This window comes from Hydra viridissima, unplaced genomic scaffold, assembly GCF_058129835.1.
Source record: "Hydra viridissima isolate aposymbiotic clone 2 unplaced genomic scaffold, HvirCarnegie_v1 scaffold_15, whole genome shotgun sequence".
Taxonomy (NCBI): Eukaryota; Metazoa; Cnidaria; class Hydrozoa; order Anthoathecata; family Hydridae; genus Hydra; species Hydra viridissima.
In genome coordinates, this window is record NW_028324314.1 from 6995681 (window position 1) to 7018492 (window position 22812).

Below are 22812 nucleotides of genomic sequence, written 5' to 3' on the forward strand. Positions count from 1 at the left end.
GGCTAACTCAAAGAAGCAAAGCGAGCAATTTTACCAGTATATACTGGAAAACATGATGGGGACTATATTTGAGACCTATTCGAGAAAGAGATCTGCAACATGAATAGTTTTAACTTTCTTTGTATAGTTGTGATGCCGATATTGTTCTATTTCTGACTGTATAAAATACTCGTCTGTTTTATATCTATAAATAAGAAACTTCCGCAGGCAGTGTTAACAAAACAAAAACTTTTTGTGAATATAGCTGTTTTTCCATAACTTTTAGCGCTTGTAATATAACACTTACAACCCAAAGACAAAGTTTTTGTCACATTTTATTATTAGCACAACTTTACTAACTTATTTTTCTAATAAATGCTATAATTATCGCCAAAAGTTTTATTTTCATTTTTTGATTGTTTAAATATTAGTAACTTAGCTGAACATGTATTTTCTTAAACTTTTTGCTTCTGAAGAAGATAAGAGATTAACGCTGTTACTGGAAACTTTTTAACATACTTTGCAGACTGGAAACAATCAGTTTTTCATAGATCTATTTACCAAAAATATCACACACAACATGTTTTTTTTCATGGAAACTATTTGAGAGTTGGATTATCTTTAGATCATTGTAATAATATATTTTAAAATGATTTCGGAAATACACAATAATTTGCACGTGGAAAATCTCAAGATTACTTAGGAATCTCTTTTTTGAAAATGCTTTACTTCTGAAAGGAAATATAGAAATATGCTGCATAAGCTCGACTTAATGGAATTTTAGGATTGTACAACTTTGTTTTTTATTTAGACAATTTAAATTATTTTTTGTAACTGTTTGTATTATAAAATTATTTGTTTATAAAATATATACAATATCTAAACTATTTTTTATAATATTTATTAAATGTTTGTTAATCAACCGCTGTTTAAAGAGTGAAAAGAGTAGGAAAGAGGAGGTGGAATAAATAACTAAGGCTTTATCTTTAAAAAATCAGTAGAAATACAAAGCTTTTTTATATTGTGAGACTAAATCACCAACTCGAGGGTTATTCAGTAACTTTTCCTAGTTGTTATCCGGTTAGGAACTACTATGAAACCGTTCTTTTCACTTTAGGGGAAAAACGTTTGCTAAAGTTCCGCCCTAATTCTAATTACCGCGCATTATAACTAAGTATGATAAACACAAATAAATACTCTTGCATACATTTTGCATGCTGCTGCTAATTCTATCACAAACATGCAAAAAATGTTTAATACTTTTAAAGTAAAACAAAGGACTAAATAAACAAAAATAGAGCAAGATTATGGAAATAAATTTCTATATGTAAATATAAAGATGAAATTGATTATAGAAAGGTCTATTTTTATTTCAGATATTTACATTAATGCTGAAAAATTATGTACTAATTAGCAACAAGGAGATGTTTGAGGTGAAATTAGAAAGTGCCTTTGATGCTGAGAACAAAAAAGAAGCTTACAATAAAAAGGTATGTTTACTTTAATGTTTTCTTGTTAAATATAGCCAGTTATCTATAGATAAGTGTTATTAAATATATTTTAAATGCTAGAGCAATTTTTAAGAAGGAGCTTCATCTTGAATTTGTATAGCTGAACTATACTTGGTTTTTGTTTACGTTTGATAATTATTACTGTTTTTGTAATTGTGCTATTTGAGTATATGAATGTGTGTGTGTTTTTTTAAATATACTGAAACCAAGCTTTATCATGTGTACAATTTAGCTAAAATTTCTTAAGTTCCCTTATAAATAAAACTCATAAATTGATAGATTCGAAGGTTGAGAATATTTTATAAGTTTTTTTCTTAGTTAATATAGTTTTTTAAACCATTAATGACTTTCCAAAGTAATTTACACACATTTTAATTTTATTTGACAGATTTTTTTTGAAAGAAAACAGTCATTATATGTTAAAATTGATCATATTTCTTTTTCATTAGAAAACAAATTACAAAAGTATTTATACTTTTTTTTTATACAACTATGTATATTCTTTTGCTTGTCCCACAATTACAATATATTGGACGTTTAACTTTAATAATATAATAATAAATACTCAAAATCTTTATGCCATTAGATTTTTACTATCAATTATGTAGCATTTAATACTTAGACGTATTTTGTGTTTTAGACTTAATGTTTTTCCCAATTTTTTAGGTTTTTTTAGTCTATAGTTAATTTATATTTTAAGAATCCTCAGATTACAATTTTCTTTTGAATGGTTCTAAATTAAATTTTTAAAAAATTTTTTATGATATAAAGCCAAATATTAAATTGTTTCGATCAGCTGCAGTTTGTAAAAATAGCTTAAATGTTAGGTTTTTAATGCTTCACTAAACGAAGCATTAATAACTGACTAAATATGTTATAACTTACTTTTTTAGTTAAGTTACTTATTTTATCTAATCTAACACTTGTGATTAAAAAACTTTTTCTATATATTTCTAAAACATTTGGTTAAAAGTATAAATACTAAAGGGGGAGGGGGAGGGGGGGGGGGAGAAGAGGAAGGGATTTTCTTCCATTAAAAAAAATTTAAAAAAATAAATAAAAGTAAAACACTTCAGGAAGAGATATTCTTCCTGAAAAATGATTAGAGATACTCACAAACAACACACATTTCATTTGGGTATGTATGTAAGTGTGTATGTATGTGTGTGTGTGTATGTGTGTGTATGTATGTGCATGTGTGTATGTGTATATGTATGTATGTATGTATGTATGTATGTATGTATGTATGTATGTATGTATGTATGTATGTATGTATGTATGTATGTATTTATGTATGTATACATATGCACAAATCAAAATGATGTGACTAAAATGATATTTTTATGGATCTTTTATGAAATATTTAAGCAAATTTAAGATACAATTTGTATATAAGAAATTTGATACTACTTCCGTTTGATATTTTATTAGAAATATGCTTGAAAGTGATTCTATCATTGATCTGGAGGAAGCTGTTGGTTCCTATCTCAATTGTCTTTCTACTAGTTTTGCTGCAGGCAGCAAACTTTATGCTAGCGTTGGAACAATAATTGAAGAAAAATTCCAGGAAATCTTCCCCAACCATGATTCTAATAAAAAAGTTGTAAAAACATGTTTTCAAACATTGCAAACATTAAATGCATTTGAAGGTTATCAAAAAGCACTGTTGGATTGTAAAGAAAAATTGTTAGAAATATTAACAGATAACCATATGAAGAAGTATGACAAAAACTGTGCTGTAGAAGATGAGGTAGATTTAACTTATTTTAGCATAGAATAAAAAAATGTTGCTTTAAATCAATTTTAAATTAGGCTTGTTTATTACTACTTTATTGTTATTATAGAAAACTTGAAATAAAAATTTTAATAAATATGATAAAGCTTAAATTATTTTTTACTTTTAGAAATAAAAAGAAAATAGTTATAAAATTTAAATCCGCTGTAATGTGAAGTAATATATAACAGTTTTGTAGATTTAATTTCTTTAAATAAATTAGCTTTAGAAAAAAAAAAAAAAAAAATTTTGAGCTTGTTTGAAAAATATTTCAAACAGGTTTAAGCAATTGTCAGTTTTTTTCACTTGATTAGAAGAAGAGGTGAGGTTTGAATTTAATTTTAAAAAAGATTTTAAATCTTTAACTTTGCATGCTTTATAAATACTCAAAGCATCATTTTTAACCCTATTGTTTATTTTTATTATTATTGTTGTTATTATTGTTGTTGCTGTTGTTGTTGTTATTGTTATTATTGTTATTATTGTTATTATTGTTATTATTGTTATAATTGTAGTTGTTATTATTATTATTATTATTATTATTATTATTATTATTATTATTATTATTATTATTATTGTTATTATTATTATTATTATTGTTATTATTATTATTATTATTGTTATTATTATTATCATTATTATTATTATTATTATTGTTATTATTATTATTATTGTTATTGTTATTATTATTATCATTATTATTATTATTGTTATTATTATTGTTATTATCATTATTATTATTATTATTATTATTATTATTATTATTATTATTGTTATTATTATTATTATTATTATTATTATTATTATTATTATTATTATTATTATTATTATTATTATTATTATTGTTATTATTATTATTATTGTTATTATTATTATTAGTATGATTATTATTATTATTATTATTATTATTATTATTATTATTATTATTATTATTATTATTATTATTATTATTATTATTATTATTATTATTATTATTATTATTATTATTATTATTATTATACAAGTTTACTGTAACTAATAAATTTGAAGTTGTATTTTTGTTATTGGTCATGAACTTGAATATAAACATAAGTAATCTTGTTCCCAATTTTTAATTGGATTATGAAATGATATAAAATTTATTCATAGAAGGCTATTATCTTAACAGTTACCTTTAATTGAAAAGCATTTAGTATGTAGAACTTGTGAAAAACAAATAAACACTATTTTCTTACTTTCTGGAAGAAGATGGTATGAGCAGTATGTTTAAATCAGGGATGCGAAGTCCGGAGTTGGAGTCCATGTAGTCACTATTTTACCCTGGAGTCTTAGGAGTCCATAAAAATTTTAGGGTTCTGGAACTCTTTTTTTTTGGTTATTAATATGCTTAAAAAAGACCTGATAATCTTGTCATAAAGCACTAAAATGAGCATCTTACCGGGAAACTAACCTCCTTCTTTGCCGATTTTATTTAGTTGGCCAGATTGAGTATCGGTTCAAATGTTACGCCTTGTTAAGATGCGTTACGCAGCTCCCATTTTACGTGCAAATTGTCCATTTTCCTACTCGTTCAGTAGTTTTACGTTAAACCAAAACTTTTCTTGTTTAGAATATTTAAATTATCTTTTGATATTGTTTATGTGACGTTTATTCAGAAAATATAAAGTAAAAGTATTTAACCGCAATTGTGATCTTATAGTTTTTTTGTTAGAGAAACAGTTTGTTTAATAATTTTTTTTTTAAATTAGTTATAGAAAATAAAGTGTTTTAAGTTTAAACTTTTCATCATATTTCATTATAAGTTTTATATTTCTTAAATATAAAACTTATAATGAAACCCTTAATGTTTATTTTATATGTAACGATTTTTGTTTACTTATAGTTTGAAAAGAATTTTTTTTATCCCATTAAGAAAGTACCTATGATTAACTGTTTATTAAAGTATTTCCTCGTCATCAATTGTCTAGACCAAGGGCGATTTCATGGGTTGTATGGAAAGGGGGTTGTTGCTCCCTCGCCTAAAAAGAGAGGGAGTTAACATTTGACTTACAGTTCAATATTTTTTATAAGACATTTGTCACATTTGAAGGACTCACCCTCCTGGTTTTACTCATAAAATTGCCCCCTGGCTAGACCTGTAGGTGATAATATGTTTGAGAATTTGTTTGTTCAAATTTTTTTCAATATGTACCAAATTTAAGAATAAATGATATTTTTGTGTAGAAGTTGTTTTTTTTTTTGCATAAGTAATTCCGTTATTATTAACGTTTTAAATTTATAATAGAAAGAATGTCGATTAGAAATGATGAACTAGTTTATGAGCAGTAAACAAATATTTTATCAAAGTAAAGTTCTTTAAAAATAATTATTGATAGAATTTGTGCTTTGTTTAAGCACTGTTTAAAACTGTTAAGTAGTGTGAAACTGTAATTATAAAAAACTTGTAACTAATTTATTAAGAAAAAAAACTGTTTTTTTTTTCCTAAAAAGTAAGGGATCCGTGGTCCAAACCCACCTTTGGGCAAGTTTTGCGACATTGGTTAGGAAGGAGGAAAAAATTTCTGTTAATTGCTTTTCCGCAGTGCTCTGCAATAAGACCGAATAGACTTCATAGGGCACCTAAAATATATATATATTATTCATAATAAAAATATTATTGGTACCCTATCACTTTTCTGGCATTTAAACATAAAAACTCCAGATAATAAAAACCCTCATTTAATTTAAGAAAGAAGAAAAAAAACTCCGGAGTCAGAGTACAAGGAGTCCATGATTTTTGAGCTCGGAGTCCAGAGTCCCAGAGTCCCAAAAAATCAATCAAATTTTGCATCCCTGGTTAAAATTTGTAAAAAAATGTTGGGTTCATGTTAAACAAATAGGGCAATCTGATTTTTGAAATCCTAAAATTTAGTACAGTTCTGGTAACATGGTTAATCACAATCTATTATTTAAATAATTTTTAGTATTTAAATAATTTTTAGTATTTAAATAATTTTTAGTATTTAAATATATATTTGAATTGTAATTTTGTATAAAAGTCATATAATTAAAAAAAAATTCTTTTGAAAGGAGTATGCAGATGTTGCTTTGCGTGTTGCTAAAGAATTGTATTGCTATCACCAGACAGTTGCAGAGGTTCTCAAACCACTCTTGTTTTCTGATTTCCAAGAAGACTTTCACAATCCTACTCTAACATATGAACATCAACATATATTAAGAGTTTGGACAACTGTGTCAGAGGTAAAATATAAAATGTAGAAATAATATTTCAAAATTTATACAGTTTTTGTTTGTCTTGTTGATGTCTTAAATTGAATATGGTGTTTTTTAAATTTTTATTAAATGTATTTTTTGATAACTTTTATGTTTTTAAAAAAAGATTCAGTGATTAATGAGTCTAGATACCAAAAAACTGATGTTTATATGCATATCATGATCAATTTTTTATATGTTGTTAATTGTTCTTAGTTATTTCTTCCAATTAAAGTAATGAAAATTAACATATCTTCTCATATTCACATTTATTTTTGAGGCAAATTCTATTTATGATTGATTACAATTGTTAGTATGAATTATGATCTGATGTTTAGTGATTGGTACAAACTGATATATTTTTACATATATACATGTTTTGAGAAATAATTTTTTTTTGTATTTTAAATCTTGTTAGGCAAATAAATCATTGAGACAAGGTTTTGGCTTAACAAATGAAGAAATAGGCCAGATACTATCATGGCAGCATGGAGAAGATGTATCAGAGTCCTGTCGAAAGAAGCTTAATCTTAGAATAAACTCACTCATTCAGGTTCTTAACATAGGTTTTTTTTGAATTAGTTTGACTTTCATGTAATAATATATTTATCACAATATATCATACAATTGGTTTATCATGTGTGAATGCATTTGTTTGTTTGTTGCTCCATGATATATTTATTTGTGCTGTTATATGCTTTGTTGCTGGAATTGGTACTTTGGTCCTTGTCCAAAGTATAGATGCAACTTCTATGATCTGTAGACTAGCAACACAAGCCATATAAATTTTTAGATAAGATGTAAAACTTCACTTTTCAACCATCTAGACCCAGTAAAGTGCTTTGAAACATTGCAAAATTTATTTTTTTATGATATATTTTATGAACATTTTTTATAGGGCCAAAATTCTTTTTAAAAAAATGTTTAAAAATTAATGCATCCTGATGTGAAAAATCTACAGGAAAAAAAGGCAGGGTGACAATTTTCATTTTTGAGATATATTATTTTTTAAGTTTAAAACCAAGAAGATATTGAATACTTAACTGAAAGAAATGTTTTACTGGATATTGCACAAAAATACACAATTCACCAGCAATTAAAAGCTATATGGCAGTTTTAACCGTTTAAAACTGTTATTAAACTTTTGTTTTTCCATAGAATTTATTTTGAAGGTAAGAGCTAATTTTCCTAAGTATTAGTTGCAATGACTTTTGCTTTAATGTTAATTCATGTGTATTTACTTATATATAGCATTTACATATTTTTAAGACTTGTTTTAATAGTTAAATAATTTCAAAAATCTAGCATTTGTCTGCCAAATTAACCTCTTGAAAAATATTTGCAAAATCAGGACTCTTAACCAAAATTAAAGTTCTGATTTTACAAAGATTAGGTAATTTTGTATATGTCCATTAGTGTTAGGCTAAAGAATTGCGACAGCTGAATTTGTGACTCAATGTGTTTTTCCTAGTTAGCAATGTATCCTGCTGTTTTTTTCACTGGATTGAGATATTTCTCAACTGATTTTTTATAGACCACACTGTTTTAAAAATATCTTTTAAAATAAACTTTGCTAGCTTATCTAATAGGCAAGGGTAAGAAAAGGGCTATAACTCAAAAATCATAAAATGTGACTCAGCCTTTTTTTCCTGTATGCTCTTTACATATGAAGACTATAGTGGTAAATTGGTTGAGATAACATTTTTCTAAATTTGTGAAAGTAAATATTTCAAGTTTAAAATGCTCAAAAAATATTAATTATACTCCCAATTGATGTTTTTTGTTTTTTTTTTATGTGTAAGAATTATAAATTTGTGTAAAATGTTTTTTTACAAGTAGATGGATAGAACTGTTTTTCACTTGAAAGCTAAGTTTTATATTAATTTTAGCTAGAAGAAAGACTTACAAAGTTTTTGCAAATGTAACAATTAATGATTACAATTACGTGCATTCGTAAAATTAACTGAATGCAACAATTAACAGTATCAATTAAATTGTAATATTGAAATTCCTTGGAATAATAAATTCAACTAATTTGTGACTTCAAGTAATTTGATCAAAAGGTCCATTATAGCTTATATAAATCAATTAAGTAGCTCGAAATTTCCATTAAAAACTACAAGAACTATTAATTAATTGACAGAAATTTCGTGAAATGATCTTAAATTACAAATCAAATAATGATGTTTTCACTGCTAAGAAAGTTGACCGCCAGATTGAAGTTTGTGTCAATTAAAAAGTTCTGATTAATATAGTCTTCACTAACATAGTAAAAGGAAACAATTGAGTTTGAAATCAAAATCGTGAGCTATGTTAGTGTATTTTCAAAAAATAAATGTTATTTTTCATCTATTTCTTATTTGTTAAAAGTTTGCAAAATGCGCTGAAAAATCCTGGGAACTACACTGTTTTATACAAAGTACATAACAAAGTTTACAGCATTGTAGAACATACATACATACATACATACATACATACATACATACATACATACATACATACATACATACATACATACATACATACATACATACATACATACATACATACATACATACATACATACATGCATGCATGCATGCATGCATGTATGTATATATGTATGTATGTTTTTATATATATATGTTTGTGTGTTTATATATATATGATTTTATTCTAGCAATATGTTGACAGATTGTTTAAACATGGTGTTTGTGAAGTTGATATTCCTGTTTCTTTTTCTATTGATTCTGAGGAATTAAATAAAGTGCTTCAGGTATCTTTTTTTATAAAAGTCCTTGATTAATTTTTTAAAGTTTTTTTTATGAACTTATTTTATTTCTTGAATAGATAATTATCTTTTTCTTGACATTTACTATAAACAGGCTCATTGTATGTTATGATATAGGATTGCTGTAGTCCAACTGATATAATAGCAGCTTCTTCTCACAGAATACCAGCTGTAAAAGAAGAGATTGAAGTTATGTTACAAAGGGAGTTACCAAGAATAGCACTCTGTTTGAATGGTCATTATTATGATAAGGCTAATCCTGGCAAAGCTTTTGAAAATTCAACATTTAAAATGGTAATTTTTTGTTTTCAATTTTACTTTATGGTTTTTAAAATCTCCACAAATGAAAACTTAGTGGATTTATTTAAATCATTTTATGACTACAAGAAAACAGTTTACTTCTGCATTTTATATTTATAGCATGTTGATTCAAAAATATATTCTTCTAAATTTTTGACAAATTATTGAAGGTATTCTTAAATGAATTTAAACTTTTGGTAAAAAATTGTTTGAAAAATAAATTGTAATACTTTGCAGAATATTAATCTTTCACCAATAGTGACACCATAATTGTCCTGAAAAATTATTTTACTAATCTCTCACTAACCTTTTTACATCATTTTGTTGGTAAAAATAAAATTGAGTCACAAAAGATAAATCCTTAAACAAAATATATTTTTGATTCATATTACGTAATTCACTTGTATATACATGAAGAATATAAATTAAGAACTATATGATTAAAAGTTGCTACTAAAATCATTGTAAATCAGTATAAAAACCAATAAAATTAACCTTTATAAAATAGATCAGTTACTTTATGTTTTTTTGAAACTAATATTTAGAAACATTCTTCTCATTCTTAAACAAATAAACAAATGGTTTGACTCTGGATAACATAACAGCAACCACACATTTACAAACCAATAACATATAAAACTGAAATGTCCACTTAATGAACATTTTAGTTTACTATTTGCTGGAAGATTAAAAATTTTGAACGCCTTGCTCAATTCATAGACTTGAATCGGAAATAAAAGTGGCTGCATAGTTTTAAAAAGGTTTGTGTTTGGTTAGAAAAAAGATGGCAATTATGATTTTTGCACACTAAAAAAGATCCATTATAAAATGTTACAACTAAGATCCATTATAAAATGTTACAACTTTTTAACAACTCCATCAAGTTGTTAAAAAACAAGCTTTTAGAACATGGTGATCATATTTTTTGCAGAAGCACTAAAGCAATTAAATCTTATTTTCTTCAAAGACATGGCCTGGTTCATCATGGATTATTTTAAGAATAAGAAAGAATAAACATCTAATAACATGATTACAGCTGCAAAAAAATCATAAAAAGACTGGTTTCCAGCAAGTCTACTTAACTTTTTCTCCTTGTTTTAAAGAGACAATAAAGATACTTTCCTATCATAAAGCAATTTGCCAAGGTTTATCAAAAATGAAATTTAAGGGGTTCAGAGATTTGACATCACAGTTACTTAATTCACCTGAGATGATTCAATTTTTTTTGTGGCAAGCAGCTTGATTTTTTACTTCAAAATAATCTCTACCCCCTAATTAATGCAACAAGCTGTGACAACATCTGGTGATGATGTCTTAAAAAATCCACTATTGATTTTTTACCCATTATTGACTTAAATCTATCATAATGATAAATACCTTTATTTTTTATGATTTTGGATCCATTCTCTTTGTTAATAGTCAATATTGGTTATAGAGTATAATAGTAATGAATTTGTTCAAAAAAGCCAAGCTTCATAAAACCTTTACGAAGATATTCTGAAAAGTTTTTAAAAGAACTTTTAAAGTTTCTCTTATTCAAAGTTCTTTATACTCCAAAACCTATGGGCTTCAGCTGATTCTTATTACAGAAAAATTCAAATTTTTTATTCAAGTTTATTCTACAATAGAAGATCAGTTGTAAACTAGCTTGCACAGGCTGTATGGTTTCTAATCAGAAAGCTTACAAATTAAGAAGACCTAGAACTTCACAGTTCTTGATATCTTTTATCTTAACCAGTCAACTTTTAAAAGATATATTTTTTGAAGAAAGTTTTTCCTTTTACATGTATGAGGTGTGTTCAAAAAATACCTGGAATTTTCGTTTTTTCGAAAAAGTATTTATTTATTCGTCTAAATTAATGTTGTCTCCTTCAAAGTAGTCCCCATTAAATACTATGGACTTGTGCCAGCGTTTCTGCCAATCCTTGAAGCACTTCTCAAACTGGATCTTTGGGATAGCCTTTAGTTCACTCAGCGATGCGCTTTTAATGTCATTTATGCTTGTGAAACGACAGCCTTTTAAGTTTTTCTTCATTTTTGGGAATAAGAAAAAGTCACACGGAGCCATATCTGGTGAATATGGAGGTTGGGGCATGACCACGGTATTATTTTTGGCCAAAAAATTATGAACAAGCAACGACGAGTGAGCAGGTGCATTATCGTGGTGTAAAAGCCATGAATTGTTTTGCCATAAATCAGGGCGTTTTTTTCGGATTGCTTCATGTAAACGTTGCATAATTTCAAGGTAATACTCCTTATTAACTGTACCACCTTGTGGTAAGAACTCATGATGAACTACACCATTATAATTGAAGAAAACAGTAAGCAAAACTTTAACATTTGATTGAACTTGACATGCTTTTTTCGGTCTTGGTGAATCAGGGTGCTTCCATTGTGACGATTGTTCTTTGGTTTTGACGTCATAAACGTACACCCATGTTTCATCACCAGTTATGACCCTTTCAAGCAAACTTGGATTGTCATTGACATCATTTAGTAGCTCCTGAGCGATGTTCATGCGATTGTTTTTTTGGTCGAAATTCAGCAGTTTTGGAATGAATTTTGCTGCCACTCGTTTCGTGCCCAAAACATTTGAAAAAATGTTATGACAGGAGCCAATTGATATGCCAACTTCATCAGCAACTTCTCTTATTGGGATTTGGTGATCATTCATAACCATTTTTTCCACTTTTTTCACGTTTTCATCGATTATTGATGTGCTGGGTTGACCAGAGCGTTTGTCATCTTCAACGTCTTCGCGGCCATCTTGGAAATGCTTATACCACTCGTAAACACTTGTTTTTTTCATAGCAGACTCACCATAGGCTTTTTGTAACATTTCACACACTTTGTTACACTTTATTTCATTTTTTACGCAAAATTTAATACAAATTCTTTGACTCTTCAATTCTTCCATTTTTTAAACAAGCAAAAATCGCCAAGCTCATAAAAACACGTCGAACCTTAGCGACTACTACAGACAAAGTAAACAATGAATATAGCTGAGCTTTTTATCATACTTTAGAGGCATGTATACCAACACACACACAAAAAAATGCTGACAATCGGACTCTTCAAACCCAGGAAGTTTAAAAATTCCGGGTATTTTTTTAAAACACCTTGTAGTATTATAAGTTGCAGATAAAACTTAAGTTCAGAGTTAAAATATGATGAAAAAGGCTCAGAAATTTTTTCTTTAAACATATCTAGAAAAAACCTAACTGAATTTGTACCATCATCATCATCATCATCATCATCATCATCATCATCATCATCATCATCATCATCATCATCATCATCATCATCATCATCATCATCATCATCATCTTCTTCTTTTACAACTATTTTGAATATTACTAAATATGTTCTAATATCTAATTGTTTAGCGCGCAGTTAGAGATGCTGTCTTAACAGCAATTAAGTCAGCATCAATTGAAGTTACTAAAGAACAAGTGGATGCATTTTGCCTGCATATTCTTGCTATGTCTAGTATACCGGTATCTAGTGCTGCTTCTAGAACTGCTGTTGTGATGGCTTTTGGAAAATATAATCTTGTGAGTACTTATTTTAACATAAATTCCTCAAATAGAAAAATTTAAGTTGCATTTTTACACAAATGAATGGTACGCAAGTTTGTCCACTTATCATTAAATGCATTCGATCAAAAATTCCAGCTTTTCATTTAAGCGTTATAATGTTGATTTTCAATTTCTGAAAATTGTTTTTAAAAATTAGTTGAGAAAAAAAAAATCTTTAACACAAAAACATTTTTTAAAGTGAAGTAGATGCCATTTTGAAAATTTTTTAGATTTTTAAAACAGTTCTTTGAAAGGTAAAAGTTTTAAAAAGATTTTTTTTATTATTATTGACAAACAAATCAAACAGATTTGTTGATTTCCTTAAGTTTTAGTTAGAAACTGATAGTTAAATAATTCATTCAAAATAAATTTTTATATTTCATTTTAAATTAGGTTCAAATAAAACCTTTAATAAATTTGGAGGCAGAAAAAATTGTTTACATGGATGTGGAGCAACATGTAATACATATTGATGTGCCATCAAAATGGTAATATTCTTTAGTATTATTCTAATTATAAAGTTGGATATTATGATATTATATTATTGTTACTCTAAAAAAATTATAAAATGTGCTTGATATATACACTTTTTTTTTTAATTAAAATTTTTCTTTTACATGTTAGCAGCATCAAATAATTGTATGAAATACTTTTCTACGAAAAGTACTTCATTATATTAATTTTGTTTATAGGTAACTATTTTTTTTTTTTAACTACAAAAAGGTTTTTTTTTGTATTTACAAATTTAGGTGTATCGTTGAAGACAGCTCTTTATTTAAACCACTCTGTAGAGATAGTGCATCAGAAGCAATAGCTACAGTGCATGTTTCCTATCATGTGATTGTAAATGTGGAAAATTACCTCAAAAAAAGGTACAAAGATTAAAATAAAAATAAACCAAGATTAAGACTCAGAAAAGATTTTAAAATTAATGCTGTTTAAAAAATATTTTTATTGTTTAAGTAATAATGAAAATGATAATTAAAATGGAAAATTATTGAGCAAATTGTATGTGTGTGTGTGTGTGTGTATATATATATATATATATATATATATATATATATATATATATATATATATATATATATATGCACACACATATATATAATGCCCATTTTACAACATAATATATATCCAACAGCAATCACAATTAGTTTTAATATAATATCCAACAGCAATCACAATTAGTTTTAATTTCATTTTAGTTATTAATTTATGATTCCAATTTAAGTTACTTATTTAATAGTTTAAAAAAGTAAACAATTCTTTCATTAAAATGAAAAAAATGACACCAAATAGACATGAACAAAAAAGGGTTGGTTAATTTGTTAGCTGGCTCTTACTAAGAGACACTTTTTACACCAACTATAGCAATAGCCATATTTTACATTACTATGGCTATTGCTATAGTTGGTGGCAAACAAATTCATCATCAAATTACTGAAGTTTATCACTATAAAAGCAGTAAAAATATTATCAAGGAGGATTTCTTTTTTTATAAAATTTCATAAATTTTTTTTTAACTTCATACAGTTCCCTTTCCTTTATCTTTCTCTTAGAGGCTTGTTTGGTTTCAAAAAAAAAATTTTTTTTTCTTTTTTTGTGACCTTAGAGGTTTTTTTCAGAAACTTTGACAAAAATAAAAAGTCTATTTCTAAAGGGGGAAAAAACTTCTCAAAAATAAAAGTTTATAATAATTAATGAAAAAGCTGAGCATCCAAATGAGCTTACTGAGTTGGCAAGATGAAGCCATAGGTCAAACTTTTTTGAGTAAAATTTAAAAAGTTATTTCTTTTTAAATTTAAACACTTTGGTTAAAGTTAAATATAATTTAACAATATCATTTTAGAGAAATAAACATGTTTGTTGAAGGTGACTACAGAATAACTTTAAAAATATCATTTTAGACGGATAAAGTTGTACTCTACACTTTGAGTTAACTTTTGAAGCAAAAGACTGTGGATACATAAAAACCCTTAGCTGATTATAGTTTGGAGTGTATTCAACTCAGATGTGCGAAATTATCTTTTAAAACTTCGAACAAGTTTATGAAATTTTCAAATGAATTCAAATTTTAATTTATAATAGTCTATAAATTGTGACTTTAAAACTCAAAAATATTTAGTAACAAACAGCAAATTCAAAATACAAACTTGTACAAAAAACAAAAACAAAAAATGAATTGCGTGACTAATTTAAATGACTTGCTTTTCTTGGACTATAATTAAAGTAAGAGAAAGACAAAAACAAAAATGATACAGAGGATTAAAGGAAACAGAATACATAATTACAGATAGAGTTACAAATAGCAAGTAAACAATTTCAGTGTTTTACACAGCTGAGCTGAGTAGTGAGCTGACAAAGACTTTCTAACTTTCTAGCTTTTTTGGCCCAAAGGTCTGTTACCTTCACTGTAGATTGCTTGGCAGACTTTTCTTAAATTTTTCGTTTCTTGGCATTTGCTTGATTTTCTTCACATTGTTTTGACTCTTTGGGATGATTGCTTCTTAAATGGACAAACAATGGAGTCGTTGTTCCAGTTCCAAGTTATCTTAGTTTTACAAATAGTACAAATACCAAAGATGTTTTTGTCTACCTTTCTATGTTCAAAATATTCTCATACTTTACTGCACGTATTTGTCCTCCATTTTGCAAGAATAAAAGAGATTACATTTATACTTTAAAAGGATTTTTTAATAACCAAGGTTCGAAATTTGAAATTTAATAACCATGGTTTGAAGTTCGAAAAGTTTGAAATGACAAAAAATTGTTTTAATTTTACACACTCATAATAAAACACAATAGGAGTATCGCATGGCTATGACATGAAAAATTTCATAGTCAAAATGAGGCACAATCAATTAAGCTAGTAAATAAATTCAAGAATTTCTAATTGTTTAAAATCTGGCCTATGCTTATATTTATTAATTGTTCTAATCTAGTTTTACCTGTATACTTCAACTAGAGTGTTAGGTAAAATTAGATTAGAACAATTTAGAAATGTATTTTGCAAAAAAATATTTATTTTTTTTTATACAAGAGGACAAGAAATAATGGAGGCTCACTTTTTTAACATTTTTCAAAAGAAAAAGACATCAGTGAAAACAAATCAAAAAATTAAAAGTTTTATATATCCAGAAACTCCTCACAGAAAGTGTTCAAAATGTCCACCTTTAGATTTGGTCTTTGTGAGTAGGAGCAGACTCTTGCTGAAAGATCCAGTGGTTATTGCCAAATTGCTTTTGAGTCCAAGGAAGGATCCACTCTTCTAATTCAACTTGTCTTGCCTATTCAAGGGGCACTTGAGACCAAACCATATCTTTTTGAGGGTTGTCAGTTTACTGAATTGTGAACAGTTTTCATCTGAAAAAAGGATTTCTTCCCAATTGTCCCCTGCAGCTCTATTTAAGAGCATCTGACATCTTTCCTTCCTTAAAGTTTTGTTAGCATTCATCAGCAGCTGTATTTTATGTATTTTTTAAGGCTTTAATCTAAAATCTTCCTTATCAATCAATTGTACTGTTTTGCAATTTTGAGATGTCATGAGCAATCTTTCTCATTGATCTCTTCAGATTCCATGGAACTCTCTTTTTAATGATTTTCAGTACATGAGATATACTTATAAATAGAACCCACCACCACTTTTTAACTTTTATGCAATGATATGCACTGATCATGGGTCCACCCATTCCAGAATTGTAGGTAGCAAAATTTTTGGCTGCACTACATTTTCTTTTGATTTTGAAGTTCTACACCACCGCTTTACTTGGGTCAGCAGTTCAATGTCATCATAATTGAAAAACATATAACAAACACTATTGTCATGCCACTTCATGCACAAATTTCATTTGTTTTGTCATATCTGTAGTCATAAGTGCCGATAAACATCAAATGCATAAAAATATCCAGTTGAACTAATTATCATCCAATTTTTGTATCCAAATCTCATAGGTTTACCTCTGATTAATTGTTTTGGTGAATTATGGCCGAAATATTTAACCATGGGTTCATCTATAGATATATCATTATGAAAACATCCCCAGTGACAAAATTTTTCTATCAGCTTGTCTGCTAGAGTCTTATTTTTTAATTTTTGCATTATTGGCTAAATGAAGAAACTTCTTTATCTATAAGTACCTGTCCCTGCTCATGGTATTAAAACTTTAAAAAACTCCTAAGCCCTCATCTAGTGATGAGAACTTAGGAGTTTTAGTGTAATCATTCCTGCAGTATAATCATTCTGCATTAATTTATGCCCAGTCAAATGTAAAATTGTAAAGAAAGTTTGTATTTGTTTGTTGGTCTATTTAAAAGGAGTGATTATATTTTTTGCTGTGCATACATAACTCATTGATCACAAATGTATGTGATAATTTCACTCAAAAAAATTTTTCAAAAATTTGTTTCAATGACAAATTGTTAAGAGCTTCCTAAAAGTCTAGATTCTTGGAATTTTATGTGGAACCAGTACTAAATAACTTTGTGAATAGAAAAGTAAATTGAATCAAATTGATTTTTTTCTCAATAAGTTTTCAGGATATATACTTTGCATATACTTTTATAATGACTATATGTGTTTTGTTTTGTTTTTTTTTTTCTTTTTTTTTTTTTTGGGGGGGGGGGGGGTTCATTTTTTTTATGATGTTAAAATCTATAACAGGAACTAATAAAAAAAATTAACCCTTTAAACCTTAACTTGTTAATGTAATCAACTGGTGCAAGTGTTGTAAAAATTTCTGGTACTGCTTTTTTTAAATAGTTTTAGTTGAATGATCCCCAATTAAGCATTTTCAGTTTAAAAAAATATTACTTTATTCTTTTCAACACTATTATTTTGCAGGATTGAACCAATACCTGTTGCACAAATACGTCAATGCATTCTTAGACAATTACCTTCAAACCAAGTGAAAAAAGATGCTGTTCCTCTTTCAAAGAGCATTAAAATCCAACTTACAAAAGCAACTTCTAAATTCTTCCAAATTAAGTCACTTTTAAAGGTTGAGGGAGAGCAATATAGGAATGAAGAAGAACAAGACAGTATTGAAATATATCCAGGTGAATACTCTAGTGAATTAGTGCTAGCTAGATTTAGCTTGTTATTTTCTTTTAAGAGTTATTAACTTCAATTTCATTTTTTTCTATCATAATGTGAAGTGTAAGAAATTTATGTGTAACTTATAAAAGATTTTTTATTCAAGTATAATTTTTATTGTGATGTAAATAAAATTATTTAGATTTTTTAAACTTTTTAAGGTAATTACGTTTTTTTTTTTTTGTTTTTGTTTTTTTTTTTTTATCAAACATCTAAATTTAAAATTTTTTAGGCAAACTTTTCTCTACTTTTTTGCAATATGAAGATTGTTTAAGCTGATAAATTTTCATTTTAAAAATGTTAAAAAGAATATCAACATCTCTAACAATGCAAAATAATTTTAAAAATAAAAACAAATGTTTTTCACATTGTACCTTCTTTGTAATGCCAAAAATTTTTAAGATATTTTGAATAATTATAAATATTTTTAAGATAATTATAAACTTTAGAAAATATTGAAAGTTTATCAGAGTCTCAAGATGATGAACATCCCATTCCTCCTCCACGCCTTAAGCGAAAAGCCAAAAAATCAAAAAAAGCAAAGGAAAAAGAAAGAAAGGCTCAAGAAGAAAAAAAGGATGATTTAGCATGGTTTTCAACTTCAACAAAGTTTAATGTTCCTCCTTTGCCAACTTTAACAGGTTCCTTTTTTTGAGTTCTGTAGGATCTGTATTGTAAAAAATTTACCCATGTTTAAATCATTTTGCGGTACTGACTTCAGAAAATGTTTTTGCATCTTATGTGCATAGGACTTTTTAGTAGTATTTGTTTCCTTGAATGTCCCTTAAGATTTTAACAAAGAATCCCAAATAATCATATAAAATATGTTCATTTTGTTATTAATTTAGACAGTAAAGACCTTTCCCCTTCTGTTGCTTCGTTCGAAGAATTGCAAGGTGTTATCAACTTTTTATCAGGATCAAGTTCTAGTAGCTTAGCGATTAATGAGAAATGTGATAAACTTCGGCATTCTGTGCATATTCTTAAACGTACTATAAGCTCCACAAGTCTACAGAATGAACATAAAACAAACAAAGTTATTCCTGAAGGTAAAAAAAAGTTAACACATAAAAGGTCGGCAAGTTTTTCTGGTGCTGATTTAAAAGAAGTGGAAATACAAAAGGTTGAGCAGGAAACTTTAAAGACACCAAGTGTTGATGATATTCAGTACATTAGAAAATCGTTTGTTGCAGCTGATGTAGCATCTAGTAGTTATAGTGAAGTATTGCCTGGTGTTCCGAAAACCGAGCGTACGCCTGGTGATGGTATGGACCAAAGACTAGATAAAAATACTTGTTCTTCGACTGCAAAATTTATTCCAAGTGATAATTCTTCAACAAATATGTTGAGTTCAGCTCAACAAGATCTGAACACTTCTACTGTTTCATCTCAATTGCATACAAATTGTAAATCAAATATTCAAGATAACCATGAAAATGAAAATGAAAGTGCTCATGAGTATAAAAACCTTTCTATGCAGATTGAGTCAACAAGTCCTTTACCAGATTGGTTTGATCAAGATCCCTCAACTGGTTCTCTTACACAGGAAGGAATCAGTAATGACACGATGAACTTATTACCTGCAAAAGAAATTGCTCCTTTTGTTAGTACCTCAAACATTAATAATATAATGAATATGGATGAATACGATAAAATTGATATATTTAACTTAAAAATAGGGGAGCGAGTCCCTAAAACAATTTTTCCGACAACTGCTGCATCAAGAACAGAAGTTGAGAGAGAAAACACTAGGTATTCTGTAACCTGTAACCAACCTGAAGAGATTCGTGAAAATCGAACTTATGCGACTTCAGATGGAGTTTCAGCAACATTTTTGCAAAATGAATCCATTTTTTCTGGAACGTTGCAGAATTATCAGCCTTTTAATTCTAATACCTCTTGGCCTATCGGGTTGCAAAGCTCCAGTCTAAGTACATTGTGGTCCGATGCTACTTTAGAAAAAGAGAAGGTTATTTTTATAATATTTTTTTTTTTTTTGTGCGAAAAGTTTGGAATTCAAAATTATTGCTTTCTTAGTTTTAATTTAAATGTCTGCACTTTTTTTATATAGCCAGTTGTCACAAGTGAACGCATTGCTACAGAAAAATCATTCGAAAATCAATTTACGCTCGATAAGCAACAAGACTTTCAAAAACTCCTTGAAGGTTCAAGATTTTTTGCAGATTACCAAACGAGTGAGAGTTGGAAAGATAGGTCTTTTTTTTTTTTCCTTCTTCTCCCTCATAGTAAATTTTTGTAAGTGTCATTAGTTTATAAACTTAAAGCAGTTTTTTTTCTTCAATGTCACTTTTTAATAAATGCTGGGTCTTTAGGCCAGTAAGTTCGGCATCTTTGGTATCGCCTAGACAAGATCTGCCACAGCAAAAGTTTTATGAGGTTTGTTGCTAGTTTTTTTATCACTAGACTTTTCAATTCTTATCTTATTAATTAATTAACGAGAATAATTGGCATTTTATAAAGCCTTCTGCTGATCCTTGGCCGTTGCAAAATGAGATCAAGAACTTTGCACCGTTTCATACTAACAACACCCAATATATTCAAAGTCGTAGTATTGAATCTTTGCAGTTGCCTCCTAATCCTACCGGACCGTATATGCGCCAAAATAGAGAGCAACTTCTTGCTAAACAACAAATACTAGAGCAGTATGCACGTCAACAAAAGCGTCAGCAGCTTCAACAACAACAAGCATCCTCTCTTAATCAATACCAATCTGTTCAAAAAAAACTTTTTTTGCAGCAGCAGATACAGCAGCAACAACAGCACCATAGTTCTAATAGTCGCAATATTGATCGTGTTACTTCTCTTCCTCCTCCTGGATTGAATGAGCGCTTTTATGCTAATTCTGCTCCAAGATACGATCATGATAGACTTGCCCTTCAACGAGTCATGGGTCAGCAAAAGAATAGTTTTAATTTAGGTTCGCATCAATCTCGTTCGGTCAGCGACATTCGAATGGAGAACAACATGGGGTTTGTTCCAAACTTTAATGGCGGTCTTGGAGAATGGAGATTACAAATTAACGAGCAGTTAGATGAGAACTCCATCAGGTACTGATAAACCAATGAGTTTACGAAATGATCACGATAAAATGAAAGTATATATGGTTTTGTTCTTTTCAAATCCGTGTTGCATTATTGAGTCAATGAAAGTGCTGAAAGTTTAGGAGTTTTTTTGTTGTTTTTTGCTGTTGTTTTTTGTTGTTGTTGTCTTAGTGTCCGTGAGATTTGTCTTCATGTAGTGATTCTTGCTTAAAGCGCATTTTTAATGTTAATTTTAAGACTTTTATCTTTGCAATATTTTAAAATTTTCCATGGTCATCGATATAAGACACGAAGACATGGAAAAATAAACGAACCTAGACATAAGACAAAAGATATGGACAGGTTATGGACATGTAAAACAAAGATAGCAACTTTGTTTTTACTTCGTCGGTTTCTTTAAATGAGACTTCCTTATGCTGAAATTGAATTTTTTATTTTATAAAAGTAAAGTTTAGTTGTAAAAGAATTATTTTTAAAATTTGTGACGTCACATTTTTATAAACTGACTTTAATAACTGAGCTCTACTATACTGCAGTAGACTTTCTATATAAAGAACCTTGAAGGAAAATGAAAACTGATTCGTTACATAGAAGTTTTTTTTTATATAGAAAGCTATGTAAAAGAGTTTAGTACTTTATATCCATATGTTCGTTATATCGCAGCAGTAGTCCTTAGCAACAAAAGGATTGAGAAAAATACCAAAGCAAATGGATTTAATATCAAATCGAATTTAAGCTATCCACAGGGAACACATATCAAAATTTATAAAAACATTATAGTGCATAACCTACTATTTTGATTTCATTACAAAAAAAATATTGATTTAGATAAAGTATAGCATACGCATTTATTCTATTCAAGATAGACATAGACACTGCTATATAAGAGAAAAAATTGCAAAAAGAAAAAATATACTATTTTCAACTCCAAAACTAAAGACATCTTTAAAAGTATATCATCAAAAGCACACAGATCAGTAATTAATGGTATACGTAGTGAGAGCATTAGCCTTTGATTCAGTGATTTTAGTTGCATCAAACCATAATTTAATGAGTTTTGATGCGTGTATCGAATCATTGTCCTGCTGGAAAACCATAAAAGGTGTCATTTAAACTCTCCAGAATGGAATTTATATATGTATTTACCTCCTATCATACCCTCTATGCGATAGAGTGGTCTCAATCCATTGACCCTTCCAACTGTAATATTCACCTCTACTGTTTTACCGTCCGATTTCTGCGAGTCTTTGAGATCTCCAAACTCAGAAAATATAAAAGAGGTTCAGATCTTAATCCAATTGAACACCTCTTTGGGTTGAAATATTTGAGATAAAAATATTAGCAACCTAAACAACCTTAGGTCTGTCATCGAAAGAGAACGGAATAATATCCTGACTGAATTTGCCAAAAGGTCGGTCAGTTCTGTTCCACAACAATCTCAAACAGTTCGGCAAGTGAAAGGAAGTGCAACAAAATATTAAACATTTGGCGTTTCTAATTTTTTTTGATTTTTTT

The 22812-nt window shown here is 27.9% G+C and overlaps 1 protein-coding gene across 1 annotated transcript; it reads left to right on the plus strand.

Annotated features, from left to right (window-relative positions):
• The first annotated feature begins 1145 nt into the window (after nucleotides 1-1145).
• On the plus strand, nucleotides 1146-21883 carry LOC145193543 (uncharacterized). Its single transcript, XM_090072581.1, has 15 exons — nucleotides 1146-1469; nucleotides 2922-3240; nucleotides 6313-6483; nucleotides 6914-7048; nucleotides 9155-9250; nucleotides 9383-9559; nucleotides 12952-13119; nucleotides 13537-13631; nucleotides 13893-14015; nucleotides 17984-18198; nucleotides 18685-18876; nucleotides 19084-20204; nucleotides 20307-20449; nucleotides 20569-20632; nucleotides 20717-21883. The coding sequence occupies exons 1-15, from the start codon at nucleotides 1435-1437 to the stop codon at nucleotides 21308-21310; spliced, it is 3648 nt and encodes a 1215-aa protein (XP_089928707.1). The 5' UTR covers nucleotides 1146-1434; the 3' UTR covers nucleotides 21311-21883.
• Nucleotides 21884-22812: the final 929 nt, after the last annotated feature.

What these genes read in the sequence shown, in the direction of transcription:
- LOC145193543 (XM_090072581.1), top strand. Translation starts at nt 1,435, where the DNA reads ATGCTGAGAACAAAAAAGAAGCTTACAATAAAAAG. An exon ending in ACTGTGCTGTAGAAGATGAG is followed by an intron (nt 3,241 to 6,312) that starts GTAGATTTAACT and finishes TTCTTTTGAAAG; the next exon opens with GAGTATGCAGATGTTGCTTT. An exon ending in GAATAAACTCACTCATTCAG is followed by an intron (nt 7,049 to 9,154) that starts GTTCTTAACATA and finishes ATTTTATTCTAG; the next exon opens with CAATATGTTGACAGATTGTT.